Source organism: Gouania willdenowi, chromosome 2 (genome assembly GCF_900634775.1).
Source record: "Gouania willdenowi chromosome 2, fGouWil2.1, whole genome shotgun sequence".
Taxonomy (NCBI): Eukaryota; Metazoa; Chordata; class Actinopteri; order Blenniiformes; family Gobiesocidae; genus Gouania; species Gouania willdenowi.
The window spans coordinates 4,536,111-4,551,655 of record NC_041045.1 but is presented as its reverse complement, the minus strand read 5'-3'; the positions used below and the strand labels follow the sequence as shown (position 1 = coordinate 4,551,655).

Below are 15,545 nucleotides of genomic sequence, written 5' to 3'. Positions count from 1 at the left end.
CCAGATAGCAAAATGATAATCATTTTGCCATCAAAAGCCCGGTCTCAGTGTTTTTTTTTTGTTTTGCTTTATATGTTTTATATAAGGAAACAATGTTCAGATGTTAGTTGTCACTAAAGCAAAAAAAAAAAATAGCTTTAAAGTCACTGACGGGGTTTTTTTTAGAAAAAGGCTTTTTTCTCAGCTTTTTGCTCTGAAACTGAAGATTTGTGTAAAACTTGCTTTATTCAACGGCTGAATACAAACGAACGAAATGAGCCAGAAACAAATTATAGTAGAAAATATTTTGTAGGTCTTTAAAATCAATCAAAATGCTGAAAAACGGCTGGCACTGAGGGGGGATAGAAAATCTGAAAATGGCTGGCACTGAATGAGTTAATATAGACCCTTTGTAGTCCCCTATCAATTTAAACCCTCCAGTGTACGATCTTTAATTTAAACCTTCTGTTTAGACACTTTATTGTGTAGAGTGAACTGATAAACAATTACTAAATGTAGACCAAAGACCACTTGTCCTAAATTAGACCCTGGGTTCACAATCTTCAATTTGGACCTTTCATAGTTGACAACTGTAGACTTTTCACAGCACACCACCGTCAATGTAGCCCTTTTACTACCTCCGATTCCCCAAAGTCGACCTTAAAATGTTCATTACTCAATATTAGAACCTCCATAGTTTACTACCCTAAATGTAGACCCTCAATATTCTACAATTGTCAGTTTAGACCCCCCCTCCCCCCATAGTCTGCCATTTAAACATGTGGTTAGCGTTACTACACAGTATAGACCCTCCACTCTTTTTTACCAAAATCTAGACACTCTTTATGTTCCCCATTCATTGACGTGGACCCTGTCCAATATTCAACCAGTCACTTTAGCTCAATAATGCCCTACCTCTCAATATTGATGCATCTGGTGCATTTACTCTAAATGGAGACCCTCTATATTGGACTACTCCCCAAGTGGACTACTTCTTTAGGACTACTTCTAATCTGGATTATTTTGGACACCGCGGTGTGTTTTCTGGTGTAAAACTGTCACGTGCACTCCAAAATGTCACAACTTTTATTTTTTATTTTTTGCATCATCAGTTGTGACACTGACACGAAAACATCGTAAACAAAGTGGTGTCTGTTTTTTTAACTGCAGTATTTGATTCTAATAACTTCATGGGTAACAAAGTTTTAGAAACTTCCACACGTTGTGAACGCAGCATTTCACGAATACAACACACCAAGTGGCATTACCCCATCTCTAAAAAGGACGCACAGCTAGTTTCCACACATTTGATAGCATTTTTGTTTCAAATACTGTTAAAACAGACAAATAATTGTGCTTTTCATTCTATTTGTTTTTTTAAAGTGTGTCTCGTAAATTCCAACCCTACGTCATTGTCCTCGTCTTGATGTTTGGTTAGTTTTTTTTTTTTAATATTTCCTGAACATCAGCTGTTTATGTGTGGTTTCCTAAAGCTTGGTCACAGTTCAGGTGTGAAAATAGAAAACCGACACAAATGAACTGAACAGAGCTCCTCAGTTGCAGCAAATTTGTTTTGCGTGATTCCAGGAACAGAGAGCCTCCAGTCTAAACCTAGACATTCACCAAACCTGATCCCAACAGTCAACTTTACCTCCAAACTCAGGCAATGTAATCTGAAAGGTTTAATTCTTTCATGTCATTCTGGCCAAAATGTTGAATTAAAAAGTAGCTTTTTTTTCTCAAAGTGCAGTCAAACAGTAAGGAGTTAAGTACCACAGTGACACTCAAACATCAGTATTGACTTCCTGTCATCCTCTTTGACTCTTATTGTGAAACATCTCAGTGTAAAACCTCTAACAGACTGCTTTCGACTTGGTTGTTTCAGTCTTCATTTCCTTTTTCTGTTGACCAAACGTAAAGGCTTCTCAGCAGCTGATTGGCCGCTGATAAAACCTTGAACTGCAGGTGTTTACCTCAACCATCACCATTAAGGACCGGGGTGTTGTTTGAGGTTGGCACCAGAAAGAGAGAGACCTGTAGATACTAGTTAAGAAAAGGTTGCAACTTGTTAAGAGAAGGTAGAGACTAGTTTAGATCATGTAGACTGGTTAGGAGAAGGTAGAGACTAGTTTAGATAATGTAGAGACTGGTTAGGAGAAGGTAGAGACTGGTTAGGAGAAGGTAGAGACTGGTTAGGAGAAGGTAGAGACTGGTTAGGAGAAGGTAGAGACTGGTTAGGAGAAGGTAGAGACTGGTTAGGAGAAGGTAGAGAATGGTTAGGAGAAGGTAGAGACTGGTTAGGAGAATGTAGACCAGTTAGAAGAAGGTTTAGACTGGTTAAGAGAAGGTAGAGGCTAGTTAGGAGAAGGTAGAGACTGATTAGGAGAAGGTAGATACTGGTTAAGTGGTTAAGAGAAGGTAGAGACTGGTTATGTGAAGGCAGAGGCTGGTTAAATGAAGGTACAGAGTGATTAAATGAAGACTAGTTAAAGGGTACCTGTACTAGTAATGTGTGTATGTATATACATTACAATATATTTATATATGTATATGTAATACCAATAAAATATGTGCAGATTTATTTTTTAAAAACAGTACTTTTTTTGCACGATGTTATACTTTAAAATACAATCCTGGAGGAGCAACCGGATGTGATGCTAAGCCTTGAATTCTGTTGTAGTGTTAAATTAGGTCCCACCTGATTTCTTCGATTTTTTTTCCTCTTTATTTGGGTTTTTGTATCACTCTTCTCCACATTTTCTTAAATATTGTTGTGTATGAAGCTGTTATTGTGAGCTCTTGTTGTGCATCGGAGCAGCTACAGCTGGCAGATGGCTGTACTGTTCATCTACGAGAAGTGATGGAAATCACTCTGCACGACATGAGTGAGTAGGAGAGAGTGGACTTTCCAGGGGACGAGTTTGGAAGGACATTGAGGAAATTTTGTGTAGGTAAAGGTGTGTGTCGCGGAGCCACTGGCAGCACTAGTTGCTAATGGCCCAACATCATGACAGGTGTCTGACATGAGCAAAATGGTGGCCACCGTGTCAGCGTGACCAGGTGTTTCCTCCTCCTGCTCCACAATAACTTTTAAAGGAAGTTACCCAACCTCAAATATTATATATCATCTTTTAACAGAGCTTGCAATCAAAATTCACTACAGGTACCCTTTAAGTGAAGGTAGAGACTTTTTACGATAAGGTGAAAACTGGTTAAGACAGGGTAAAGAGGGCAATAGTTTGGTTAACAAAGGGTTAGGGACTGGTTAAGATTAGAGATGAGCAGAGACTGGTTAAGAGAAGGTAAAGACTGGTGGTTGGAAGTTACAGTTTCGGTCACAGTCGATGAGTTGCTGCCTTCGGATCGTCTGATCGATGTCGGGTCTTTTTATTTACAGACACAAGAAATGCATAATTGGAAACTGCCCAACTGCCATTTAAGCTCCTCCTTCCCTGCTTCTGTTCCTGGTTACTATGGTAACAGTGGCAGAGAAGGTTGGGTGCTAGTGGCTATGGTAGTTATGGTTGGCTAGAAAGACCCTTAAAAGAAGGTCAAAGGTCACTGTAAACACAACAAACTGCCATGGCAACGCTACAGTAGGACACCAACTAAGTGTCTGTGGAAAAACACACACTCGCACAGGACGGTGTCTCACACAAACAGCCTCTCTCTCACACACCCACATACACACTCACACAGACACACATATATTAAAATGAGTTTTTTTTCTCTCTGGAGGTGAAAAACACTCTTGGTTATCGTAGGTTTTCTTCATATTTGTCACCGTAGCAGTGTGTGTCTATATATACGCATTATTCACAGAGTCTCGGCTCCGCTCCTTTTTTGTAAACAGTCTGTTGTTGCTAGGCAACAGCAGCTTCCCGAAAGGACGGAGTCAGGTTTGTTGGTGTCTTGGCCAAGTGACCTCCCTCCACAGTAAACTGGTCGGTGATGTCAACGGGAAGGGGTTGTGGTTTGGGATGCAGTTGGTCGGAGCACCAGGAAGAAGGGCGGAGCCTAACAGCACCTGTTGGTATTTATTTGTTTATTTGAGCCTTCAGGGCTTTAGACTGTCTCCATCGGTAATGTAGTGTCTTGAGGACGGTGTTGCCCGTCTGTCCAGTGCCCAAACTTTAGGGCCGGCACCTTCTGAGGACTCCACACATGATCATTCAGAAAGCTGTTTTTTTGTGTTTTCTGGTAAAAGATTTGTTCTCTCTGAAGGTTTTCTCAAAGGATACCGGTACCCGCTGATCCATTGGTTTTTGTTTCTAGCTGTTTTTAACTGGTGGATCATTTTGAGCTGCACCAGATATTTCTTTCTGCCTGGTTCTTTTTTAGCCTTTGACTGAACTTTAAACTGTTATAGTTCTGTGGAATCTAGTCTGGCTCTGGTTTGTTGTATTTGATGGGATTTATACTTGTTTTAACTGGTTTCGGTTAAAGATTAGGCGGATGTAGACCAAGTACTTATTTGTTAACTAGTACCTAATGGTTTCCAGTCTTTTAAAGGTTGTGTTGAGCTGTGCTGGTCTTTAAGTTGGTTATTAACCAATTAGTTAATGTATTTTGGGACTATGGTTAAACTAAAGTTAACCTGGTTGGACTGGTCATGGTTACTGAATCATTTGGTTAGTTTGTAACCTGTTTTTTGAGGATTTGGGCCATCAGTTGAACTTGATTTTGTGTTTAAAGTAGCCACTGAACTGGTTTGTTTAGCAGGAATCTAACTGGTTTGTTTTTGGGTGTCTTTATAATGATTTCTATCTGATATTGTGACCAGATTGGTTTGATGGTGTGGTTCATTCTCTGAGATCCCATGGCTGTCGGTTAGGTAAATAATACCATTGCCTTGGTCCTGAGGGAGTCTCTCAGCTTTCTTCAACTGCGTTGGCTCACAGTTTTTGAGTCCAGTTAAGTCTATATTAGTGTGAGATGACACACGTGTGTTGCTCATGTGTGTTCGTGTCAGTGTGTGTTGAAGATGCTGCGTGGCACCCAGCCCTCGGCGGCCGGTGAGTCGCTATTAGCCGGTCGGTAAACCAGACTCTGGCCCTGCTGATTGGATGCCAGGATCTGAACTTTTTCCCCCCGTAACACAGAGATCTCATCCTCTCGAACTGCTGCGAAGTCCTGCAGCACTATGACGAGTTCCTGGACAAGATACAGAAACTTAAGGAAAAACAAAACTAATGCTAGACATGAAGGCTGAGCAAGGAGAAGATTCAAACCTGATCGTCCTGCTCGTTGTCGGGAGGTGGTTGAGGGGCGTGGCCATTAGGAGTAGGCGGGGCCGACGGAGGCCGACCTGATGACAGCGGACGGGTGATTCCGCCTTCTTTTCTCTGGTACTCAATCGGAGACTGAAGAGCTAAAGATGTACATCACATGATCTTAGAATACATTTCCACTTATTGTACAGTTTACCCATTTTTGGCATAAACAGGTGACACACACTGCCGACTATTAGTCATATTACCAGTATGATACTGATATAATTTTGTCCAATGATATTGGTGGACTTAAACTAAACTAAATAATGAACTCGTTATACGTATGTCCCTAAATACATTCTCCCAATATTTAGAAACAATTATGACCATCACTACAGATAAGATAAATATTAGAAAGGATTTTGTAAGGAAAATACCAATATTTTTTCAGTTGAAGTGCAGAAGACACTGAGGTTTAAATGTATGGCTGATTGCTGCACACATGGTAGAACGTGAATGTTTTTAGAAATTAGAGAACTCACCCGATAAGAAGTTGTTCTGGGTGTCCAGCAGGGCAGCAATGGTTTCCACCCAGGTCATCTTGATGCTAGCTGAGGACGCCTGCAGCGTGAACCGTTCTGCCGAGCCTCGAGACCACAACAAGAACTTACAGGGGTCTCCATCTACGCTGTCCTGCATGGCCAGGTAGTTCACCTGAGGGAAGAAGAAGCCCAATTACTCTAGGTCCGAACCCAGTAACCCTAAGTGACTCTGAAACCAGCAGACCTTGATGCTGTTCTTGAACTGGTACCCAGGATTGTTGGAACCTTTGCGCAGGAGCTCACTGAAGATGACGATCTGCTCAAAGAGAAATACTCCACGCTCTTTGCTGCGAGACAAAACTCCGCCATCTTGTTCCCAAACACAGAATGTCTCCTGCTGCAGAAGCTTCCCCTGAGACGTCAGTTTGCCCTGGACAGACGGGTAAACACAAACATCAGGGAAAGATGGGTGAGGACGGACAGGAAAAGCCGGATGGAGAAGTACTGACCATTGGATAGGGACATACTGATAGTTGAGGTCAGACAGGTGAGGATGGACAAGTAAATACAGAGGGGTGAGGACAGACATGTCTGGATGAAAAAACTTTTTTCTGTCCAAAATTTCAAATCTATCATTTGTTTGAGAGAAACAAAGTTTATAGTTGTGTTCATTTTGTAGTGTAGCGCTGGACTTCTTTAGGTGTACTTTTGGACACTTTCAATGTTTAAAAACTGCCAAACATTTATTATGACTCACTTCATATCCCTGTAGGCGTCCCAGGTTCATCATGTCGTTGCAACGTTTGGGTACCAGCGACATCAGCTCTAGAGCTTTCTGATTACCAAAAATTAAAAGCAGTTAGCCTCATGAGATGATTAAGTTGACGTAAAAACTGATCAAAACTTTGTAGGACTCACCTCGACCTCCTCACAGTCAAGACCTGCTTTGGATGTATACTTGAGGAAATCCTGACCAACAAAATATTTGCATTTCAGTGGCAAGTTTGATCCAAACTGAAGTTAGTCACCAACAGTATGAACACATCTGTAGGCACCAGAGGGCACTAATGATTCAGCATTTAGGATTAGAGATGTGAACAATGGAAAAAACACTCCACGTTCAAGACAACGTTTAAAACAGTCTGGTAAAGACAACTAAATTTATTATACACCATTTTGCCTATAGTCAACAGCAATAAATCAACTTCAACTCTTGATTTAAAACAACTATTACCAGTCAGCAGTTTTAAGTCGAGACCAGCTCCCTCTAAACATGTACTGTGGAACATGTATCATAAAACCATTGGTAATTAGAGCTGTAAAATCTAATTATGTAGGTTATTAAAGAGAAATGTGTTTCTTTCAAAAAAATTTCATCTAGAAATGCAAAACAAATGAATTAAAGACTTCAATTCAAAGATGAGTAGTTGGATACTGAAAAACTGTATAATGAAAATTAAATTCCAATCAAAATAAACGCACATGGTCTCTTTATTTTTCTTCTTGCAAATGCTTGTGACCCAGTAAAAACAGGTTAAAACCCACCAGTAACTAGGGATGTAACGATTCACTCAACTCCCGATACGATTCGATTCACGATACTGGGTTCACGATACGATTTTCTCACGATTTATTTTACAAAATGGGAATGTAGACAAATGATGACTGAAAAATATTCTTTTATTTTTTTGGGGAAAATACTGTACTATTTTCCTTTTATTTTTCATTGTCAAAAGAATCCCTTGATAAACTATTCAAAACAATGCAATTTCACTAAAAATAAATCTTGAATTGAAATAAATAAAGGAATAATACAAATGAAGAAGAAGCCTATTAATTTAAATTCTGGTTCTATAGTAAACAATTCAAAACTACATAATAGTTCTTTTTCTTTTTAAAAGTGCAACTGAAAAGATATTTTGTGGCTTAACAATTAGACTTTAAAAAAAAAAAAAAAAAAAAAGTCATTTTACTGTGTTGACGTCAGATATTTGTTTGGACCAGCAGAGGGCGCTGGTAACCCAGTGGTCGGTTGGCATGCAGATATTCCACCAGTGAAGAAGCGATGCTATGCTAGCAGACAGAGCTAATAGAAAAACGTGACTTTTACAGATATTCACGTAATATTACAGATATTCTTTCGGTGCTAAAGATGCAAAGAATCATTTATGAGAATGTTTAACAGTAAATGGCGGCCAGAAAGAAAGTAGTAGCAGATTCCGCCCATCACGTCCACTTCTGGAAGGATTAATATATAGCGCCCTTTTTAAAAAAAGTACTGCGATTCAATTTTCAGAGCATCGATGTGAACCGTGGTACCTATGAATCGATTTTTAACTGCCTTACGATTAATCGTTACATCCCTACCAGTAACTGTTTTAAATTGTAAAGTAAAACTCCAAGAACAGCAAAATCAAGATTAGCAAAGATTGGCAAATCTTGAACAATATAATAAAAAATAATACTTTAATGTCAAACCACAATAATATCAATCAAGATTTCAAAACTGCTCAAAACAAAATTTAGATTTAAGACCAACAAAACCCCCCCAAAAATCAGAGTATAATAATGTTCAAGAGCAACAACCCAAGACTTAATCTACGCTAAGATCTGCCAAGTCTATTTCTAGACAACCATGTTTGTTTGCATAGTCCAGGTTTAAAACGAGCAAGAGTTCAGGAATGTCACGTAACACATGTTTAGTTCTCGGTCAACCTGATTGAACAAAAGAGCTTTACCAAGACAAAAAGACACACCTCATAATAAGAAGTTATAAGTGCGGCCAACAAATCTGAAGACAAGACTAACTATATGGTGAAGATGGGCAAGTTCAAGGTACAGATTCTAGTTTCAGGCCAAGTCCAAAGGTAGACTTTTTCAAGTTCAAACAGATAAAGATTTTTAATTCTGATGTCTATAACAACTTTGGTTCGAGTCTCAAAGACTTCCAACTTAAGGCCTGAGAACATGTAAGAAAACAAGTGACTCTCCTAATGGCCTCCCAGGATGTCATGAAGCACATTTTATACATTGTGATTGTACCTAAAACATGTATGTACAGAATCAGAGAGTTACGCAGACCTTGAGCAGCAGCTGGTATTTGGTGATTCTCTGGATTGGTTTGATCAAATAATCACTGATGGACATCCGAATGCTGATCTCATGCTGGATCTCCTACAGCAGGACAGATACAACCAAAGTCAGTTAAAAAAAAAAAAACTTCAGCTTCAACCAGGAGAATGGTTAGACTGAAAAATTAAAATGTCTCTACCTCAAAGAAGTTCTCGTACTCGATGACGATGAACTCAGATCTGGGTTTGTTCTGACAGTAAACTACATACATGTGGAGCCGGCGCTCCTGAAACAGAAACCATACGTCAGTCAAAGAAAACCAGTCCAGAGACAAACAGAAGTACAGCCAATTTAAAGTCCAAAAACAAGTCCACAGTTTTGACAAATATCTACAGTACAGTTTGCTTCAAGATCAAATCCAGAATTTGTGGAGCAAGAACTTTATCAAGTTGAGGGACAAGTTTAGTCAGTCCTAAGATCCAGAGTCAAGTACAAGAAATGTCAAAACTTTTGACAACAGGACAAAAAATTAGATCAACATTGTTAAGAGCTCTTCAATCAGTTCAAGGTTCCAGTACTGAGGCAGCTTCAGAGAGTTTTATTCTGTATTCACACCTGTGGCTCATTTGCTATGTTCTGATTCAGACAAGAAAACGATTTCTGTGTCAGAACAAACAGGCAGGTCTGAATATGCCCTAAAATGAAGTCTACATCTTTGTACCCATAGCCAACATTGATGTCCAGTCCAAGACCATCTCTCTTCTCTTCTTATTTTACCCTGAGTACAGTTAACATTAAGGCCTCATGAAGATTCCTGAAGTCCAGCCTCAAGTCAAACACAAAATTCATTACATCTTTTTCCATGTTTACAGCTACAAAGTACTGAATCCTGAGATAAGTTTTGCAAGAGGCCAGACCACAAAAGCCTTGATTCCTTCTTGGTTCATGAACTCACGTGTCTAATGAAGAGGTCGGCTAGCAGGTCATGATTCTGAACGCACCGCTCCAACTCCACCAGGAAGAAGCTGAAACACAAAGACTCCTGGTGAGTGTTTGTCTTTCTGAATGTGTTGTTAAATTGTGCTTGTGTGAGACAGACTCGCGGTGCCAGTCGTAGATCTGCTGAATGTTCCCAAACACTATCTTGTCTTTCCCTCTCATGTCCTCAGGGATTCCTCTGACCTCCAGACGGGACATGAAACCCTGAGAGAGCAAAGAGTCTAGATGTTATTGACTTTACTACAGATCATTTAGAATTCAGGGTTTTAAATCTGAGCGTACCTCGACAATCACGCCTAGGTCCTTTACGTAATCCTTTTCTGTCTGAATCATCTCATTCACAACAAACCTGCACACACACAGCACTCGGTTTGGATTTCACTTATTTACTCAGAAAGCTTCTCTCAGACTCAGATTTGTCTTACATTCGTCCTCTCAGGGCTTTGTTTCTCTGCTCAGTGTCGGACTCGTTCGACCCCTGATCTGAATCTAGAGCCTGGAGAAACACAAATGGACAGACTTAGAGGATACAAGAAGAAACAGAAGTAGAAATTATTTTCTGTACACATCATGAACAGCTGATTCCAAACCAAGGATCGAAATCTAAGGTTACAGTCAGACTGAACTTTAATTTTGTGAGAAGGCATATTCATTTTCATAGTCATGAATTCAGATCTTTTCATGAGTTAGTGACTATTTTACTCCAGGGGGTACCACACCCCGAGCCTAAGGAGCCACGACAAAAAACAACCAATAACTCCATGATCTACAAGTCAATTCCAAAGTCATTGGGTATTGCTTGAGGTTCCATGATGGAACTTTGGTCACGGCTTTATTCCAGACCCGGCACCACCGCAACTTACAAACTCTGTAGACCAGCCTGGGAGAAACCGCGTCAAAAATGTACGTAATGTAGCTCAATTAAAATTTTTGTAAAATTGCAACAATGTCCCTTTTCTCAATTGAAAGGTGTAGGATAGATTCAGATTAAATCTGCATTCATTTTACAATTACGAGCAAAATAAAAATGGGTTTGTCTGACTTTAATAACATTGTTATAATTACTCCTTTTCGGATTCAGATTTATTTAGATTCAGAAAGCTTTTCCCTCTCTTCTCTCTCAGGTGAGGCCCATTTCCATGATTACCCTCACTATTTAAGGAGGAGGGTGCTTCCTAGTGCTTTGGTTTCTCTGCGTGGTTATGTAGTTGGTTTAATAAATTAGTTTTTTCTGTTTTTTTTGCTGTCTTTATGTTTTAATAACATTTTCCGTCTATAGACTTTCATAGACTTTCCCATTTTGTGTCTTTTTGAACAAAATCTTTAGACTTGGGGCAAATCCAGCTGTGTCAGTAACTGACCTCTGGGTTGTTGGGATCTTTGATGATTTGCATTGGAGGCGGTAAAGGGGTGTGGCTTTCTTCTTCTGGCTCCTCCTCCCCGCCGCTTTGCCCCGACTCGTCTCTTCTTCCCTTCTGCAGAATTAAAGCAAATCTTGTTACCATAGGGCAGTTTCAAGATGACATGAACTGTGAACATACAGTTTACACAAGATTCCAAACACCAGAATAATTTCTCAAATATGTATAAAAATCTAAATTTTCAAAAAATCACAGCACTAGGAGAGGAAAGATTCTCATGTATAAAGTGAATGAAAAATGTTTTTCACGCATGAAGTCTGAAAACAGTCTTTTTTACCCACCGTCTGTGCATTTCCTGTAAGAGGTGTGGTCGACTCAGTCCGGTTGTCCCGCCTCCGGGCTCTGATTGGAGGTTTCTTCTGTCCATCAGCTTTTCCCTGACTCAGCCTTCGGACTGGGCTCGTTAGCCAGCGCTAGCAAAGAAATCAAACAATGTTGACAATGAAATGACTTAAATTCAATATCTGATAAATCAAATAAATTTTACTGATTAATTGTATTGTTTCCTGAAAAAAAAAAAAAAAGTTTTAAAATAAACTTTAAAAAGAGACAAACCTCAGCCAAAAAGGAAACTTAAAAATAAACAGATGTTGACAATAAAGCAATAATAAAAACAAAAGTTAAAAATGTACCAAGGTCAAAATAAAACATTTAAATAGAATGAAAGTTAAAAAGGAGCAAAAGGTAAAAATGAAAGAATGATAAAGAGGACGAACATGAAATAAACTTAAAAAAAAATAACCATTAAAAATGAAACCAAAAACTCATTGGAAAAATATCTTTCAACTAAGAAATGTTGAAATTAAAGTAAAAATAAACATGTAATAAAATGTAACCATAAAATTTGTTGGCCTCTTCATTTTTATTACACTTTTAATCATAATGTGAAAATTATGAGCTAACAAGAAGTTAATAGCGTTAATGAAATGTGTGTTAAAAGTGTCATAATGTTTATATACTTTCAGAGTGTTTCCGGTTCCAGAGCCACTTCGCTTCGGCCCCGGTGAACCAACAGCGCCGCCCGGAGCCCCGCCCACTCCAAAAACTGAGGGGGACGTGACACCTGAAAAAAGAAAGTACGTCAGCTACAAACTCACAGGCCAAATTACACTGTGTACAAGAATTAAGATTTAATTCAAGAAATCAAAACAAAATATAAACAAGAAGTAACAACAATTTAACCCAGCTTTATTGATAAAGCACTTTTGACAAACACAGAACTAATTTAACAAAATAAAACATTAAAATATTAAAATACATTAGAGTATAAAGGGTAAATAAAAACTAATAAAGAAATCAATCAAATTTGGAGAATGTAGTATGAATGTACACACAATATAAAGATGTAAAGTGTCTAACAGCAAATAAAACTTGGTGACAGACTTGAGATATTTTTACAAATTATTATTATTCTGTAATTTGTCTTGGAAAAAAATTGTCTCTAAACTTTTGTGCACGACTGACGGTGAGTATGACTATAGTGCCCACGCATCGTGCATACTTCCGGGTATGTCTCATGTACTCAATCTTTTCATAGCATTTTTTACATCAAACTTGTGTGAGTAGTACGTTAGTATGCATATAGACCCTTTGATTGTTTGTAAACATTGTGACGTATTTTGTTGGGTAGCCTGAATAGCCTGGAGGCAAACCACCATAGATATATATAAACACTAGATGATTTAGACAATGGGGAGAGACGTAGCAACGCGGCGGCCATCTTACCTCAGACAGCTGGCCCCGCTCATTACATCAATGTCAATGGTGCATGTACTTTTTAAATAACCCTAACTTGCTCAATTTTCAACCAATTTTCAAATGGCAAGTGGCACTTTCAACATGTACAAGCATCCTATGTCACACCTACGTATAATATGGTTTGTAATAAGGCAAACTATTCGTAAATCTGTCTGTTTCATCTGGTTAAGGGTATATTTGTTTAAGCTGATCACTCACCTTCCAACAGCTACCGTAGAGCGCGTCAGAATGTCAGAACGTCAGTTGTCTGAGGTAAGATGGCCGCCGTTGGGCTATGCTGGTGAATTTCACTTGAATCATCTAGTGTTTATATATATCTATGCTTTAGGCAGCAGCGTTTCCTGTTTTTGCCTCCAGCCACGTCACTTGTGACATAGGCCATTAAGGGGTCTATTCAAACACAGTCTCTGCAATGTGCAACCAAGTGGAAGTTGTGATTATTTCAAAATAACATACACAAATTAATATGAAATACATTTTATTTCCTAAAAAAGGTGTTCTTTCTTTGCCACCCGGCGCGAAATGGTCCACAGAGCGGTATCGCTCCGCGCCCCAGTGTTTGGGTATCACTGTTTTTTCAGGGAATGAGTGTGTGTTAAAATGTGTGTAAGTCTCACTCTGAGTGATGCTCGCCGTCTGCAAGCCATCAGAAGGATAAGGGGCGGAGTCTGTTGAGAGAAACAACACATTTTTATGTTTCACAGACAAACATCACAGAGATGATAAAACTGATGGAAAGGTAGACAGGAAAAAAACTTCAATACCGACATTTATTTTACACACATTCATTTTTAAACTAACAAAAGTAAGTTTTCTCACAACACTAACTCTTTCTTTATACTTAAACATTGTGTACACAAACAAAAGAGATGTAAGTTGTCAGTGGGTGATGCAGATGCAGACATCAAAAAAAAAAAAAAAAATGTTTTTATTATTACAGAGAACACACACTTTCAGGCTTTCCTTCAAATTCACCTTAACATTAAGTGTCCTCGGACCCCTCAACAAACACACTCAGAGGGTGTGTCTGTAACTCATTAATCCTCTAACTCTCTCTCTTTCACTTTCTGACACACACACACACACACACACCCCTACCTCGCTCGTCTTCGCGTTCTCTTACAATTCGTCCCAAAATGCCAGAACAATCCAAACATGCAGCTGTGCCCCTAAGCATGCTGTCACATTAGTGCATTCACAGACAGACACACTGACACAGACAGACTGAATGAGCAGGAAGCGATGAGGTGGGCGCGGCCTAACACCAGAGGTTTGGCTTATCTTAACTCCTCATGAATCATTTATTGAAAGTTTGGATGAAACTAAATAAGTAACCTGAGTTTACAGGATATGAAGTCCATGAGAAATATAGTATGGAACATGTTGCAACTCTTTAAGAGAGTATTTTAATCACAATCCAAGTCAAATTATTTCAGGGAAAATACTTAAAACAAGATAAAACATGAACTAAACTCAGGTTGGTAGTGATATGTCAATGGAAACAGAATAAAAACATTTTTGGATTACTTCTGTAATTTAGGTTGAATTCAATATTTATTCTAAATTCAATAATATATATATTTCATTTTGAAATATGTTTTCCATTTTTTTTTATCTCAATTTAATTTTTAAAAGCGCAAAAACTAAAGAGCTGGAAACAGTAAACCGACACTTTATTTTTAAATTGCACCGGACACACACACACACACACACACACACACACACACACACACACACACACACACACACACACACACACACACACACACAGAGGATGTTAAACTGTCTGTGTGGAACTCCTTCAGGTCAAAGTTTAAAGTTTAACTCAGAAATCCTTTGAACTGTGTGTGTCATTGTGTGTGACTTTGTGTGTCATTGTGTGTGTATGGGTGTGTGTCCTAGAAACATGTTGTCAAACCAGCTCTCAGATGAAAGACTTTCTAACTTTTCTTGTTAACTTGGTTTCATTTTATCTTTTCAACTAAAATGTTAAAAGAAACCTGACAAACAGACTTAGTGGGGACATTTTGTTGTTTGTTGACAATTGATTTGTTAATGTTCATATTTTTTGTATGTTTTTGTTTTGCGTACTTGCAAAAATCTAATTGGGTTTTGAGAAATTTGTTTGCTTTTTTTTTTTAAACTACGAGTTTAACTAGACATACAGACTTAATACCAATTTTCTAGTTACGTATTTCTGCCTATTTTTTCTTTTTCTTTTTTAGTTGTTTACTACTTTAGTAATAGTAGAATTTAGTGAATAATTAACAACAAAACGTTTTATTTCCACACAAAATGCAAGTGAGAATTCTGTATAATGAATTTTGTGGAACAAATGTTTGTTAGTTGCCATGGCAACATATGAGGTCAACATGTGTTGTTTGGAATAGCCTTAAAGGGCACATGGCACCAGTTTCGACATCTTAATATTTTTAGTCTTTTTCTGTTTTATCCATCTTATTCTATTAAACAAAATCATGCTGATATCCAGTAATAAAATGCCAAACATTGCTTAGTTTGTCCGAAATCTTTAATTTAACTTTGTATTTTGCACTTCTGCA

At 38.5% G+C, this 15,545-nt stretch overlaps 1 protein-coding gene and 1 long non-coding RNA gene across 3 annotated transcripts in view; one reads left to right on the top strand and one right to left on the bottom strand.

Annotated features, from left to right (window-relative positions):
* Nucleotides 1–15,545, top strand: part of LOC114477058 (uncharacterized) — a 30,311-nt gene that overhangs the window by 3,424 nt on the left and 11,342 nt on the right. Inside the window, exons 3-4 of the long non-coding RNA XR_003675663.1 lie at nucleotides 9,679–9,851; nucleotides 12,192–12,302. This is a non-coding gene — a long non-coding RNA (uncharacterized LOC114477058). The remainder of the gene's footprint in view (nucleotides 1–9,678; nucleotides 9,852–12,191; nucleotides 12,303–15,545) is intronic.
* kalrnb (kalirin RhoGEF kinase b) overlaps nucleotides 1,958–15,545 on the bottom strand; it is a 38,389-nt gene continuing 24,801 nt past the window's right edge. For both annotated transcript variants that reach the window (XM_028468628.1, XM_028468637.1), the window contains 16 exons: nucleotides 13,602–13,652; nucleotides 12,186–12,289; nucleotides 11,508–11,639; nucleotides 11,167–11,280; nucleotides 10,231–10,301; nucleotides 10,088–10,154; nucleotides 9,906–10,009; nucleotides 9,762–9,831; nucleotides 9,006–9,092; nucleotides 8,816–8,908; nucleotides 6,653–6,703; nucleotides 6,492–6,569; nucleotides 5,979–6,164; nucleotides 5,735–5,906; nucleotides 5,211–5,350; nucleotides 1,958–5,133 (listed from right to left, as the gene is read on the bottom strand). In XM_028468628.1, coding sequence (XP_028324429.1) covers nucleotides 4,948–5,133; nucleotides 5,211–5,350; nucleotides 5,735–5,906; nucleotides 5,979–6,164; nucleotides 6,492–6,569; nucleotides 6,653–6,703; nucleotides 8,816–8,908; nucleotides 9,006–9,092; nucleotides 9,762–9,831; nucleotides 9,906–10,009; nucleotides 10,088–10,154; nucleotides 10,231–10,301; nucleotides 11,167–11,280; nucleotides 11,508–11,639; nucleotides 12,186–12,289; nucleotides 13,602–13,652 — 1,706 coding nt within the window. In that variant the 3' untranslated portion in view covers nucleotides 1,958–4,947. The remainder of the gene's footprint in view (nucleotides 5,134–5,210; nucleotides 5,351–5,734; nucleotides 5,907–5,978; nucleotides 6,165–6,491; nucleotides 6,570–6,652; nucleotides 6,704–8,815; nucleotides 8,909–9,005; nucleotides 9,093–9,761; nucleotides 9,832–9,905; nucleotides 10,010–10,087; nucleotides 10,155–10,230; nucleotides 10,302–11,166; nucleotides 11,281–11,507; nucleotides 11,640–12,185; nucleotides 12,290–13,601; nucleotides 13,653–15,545) is intronic.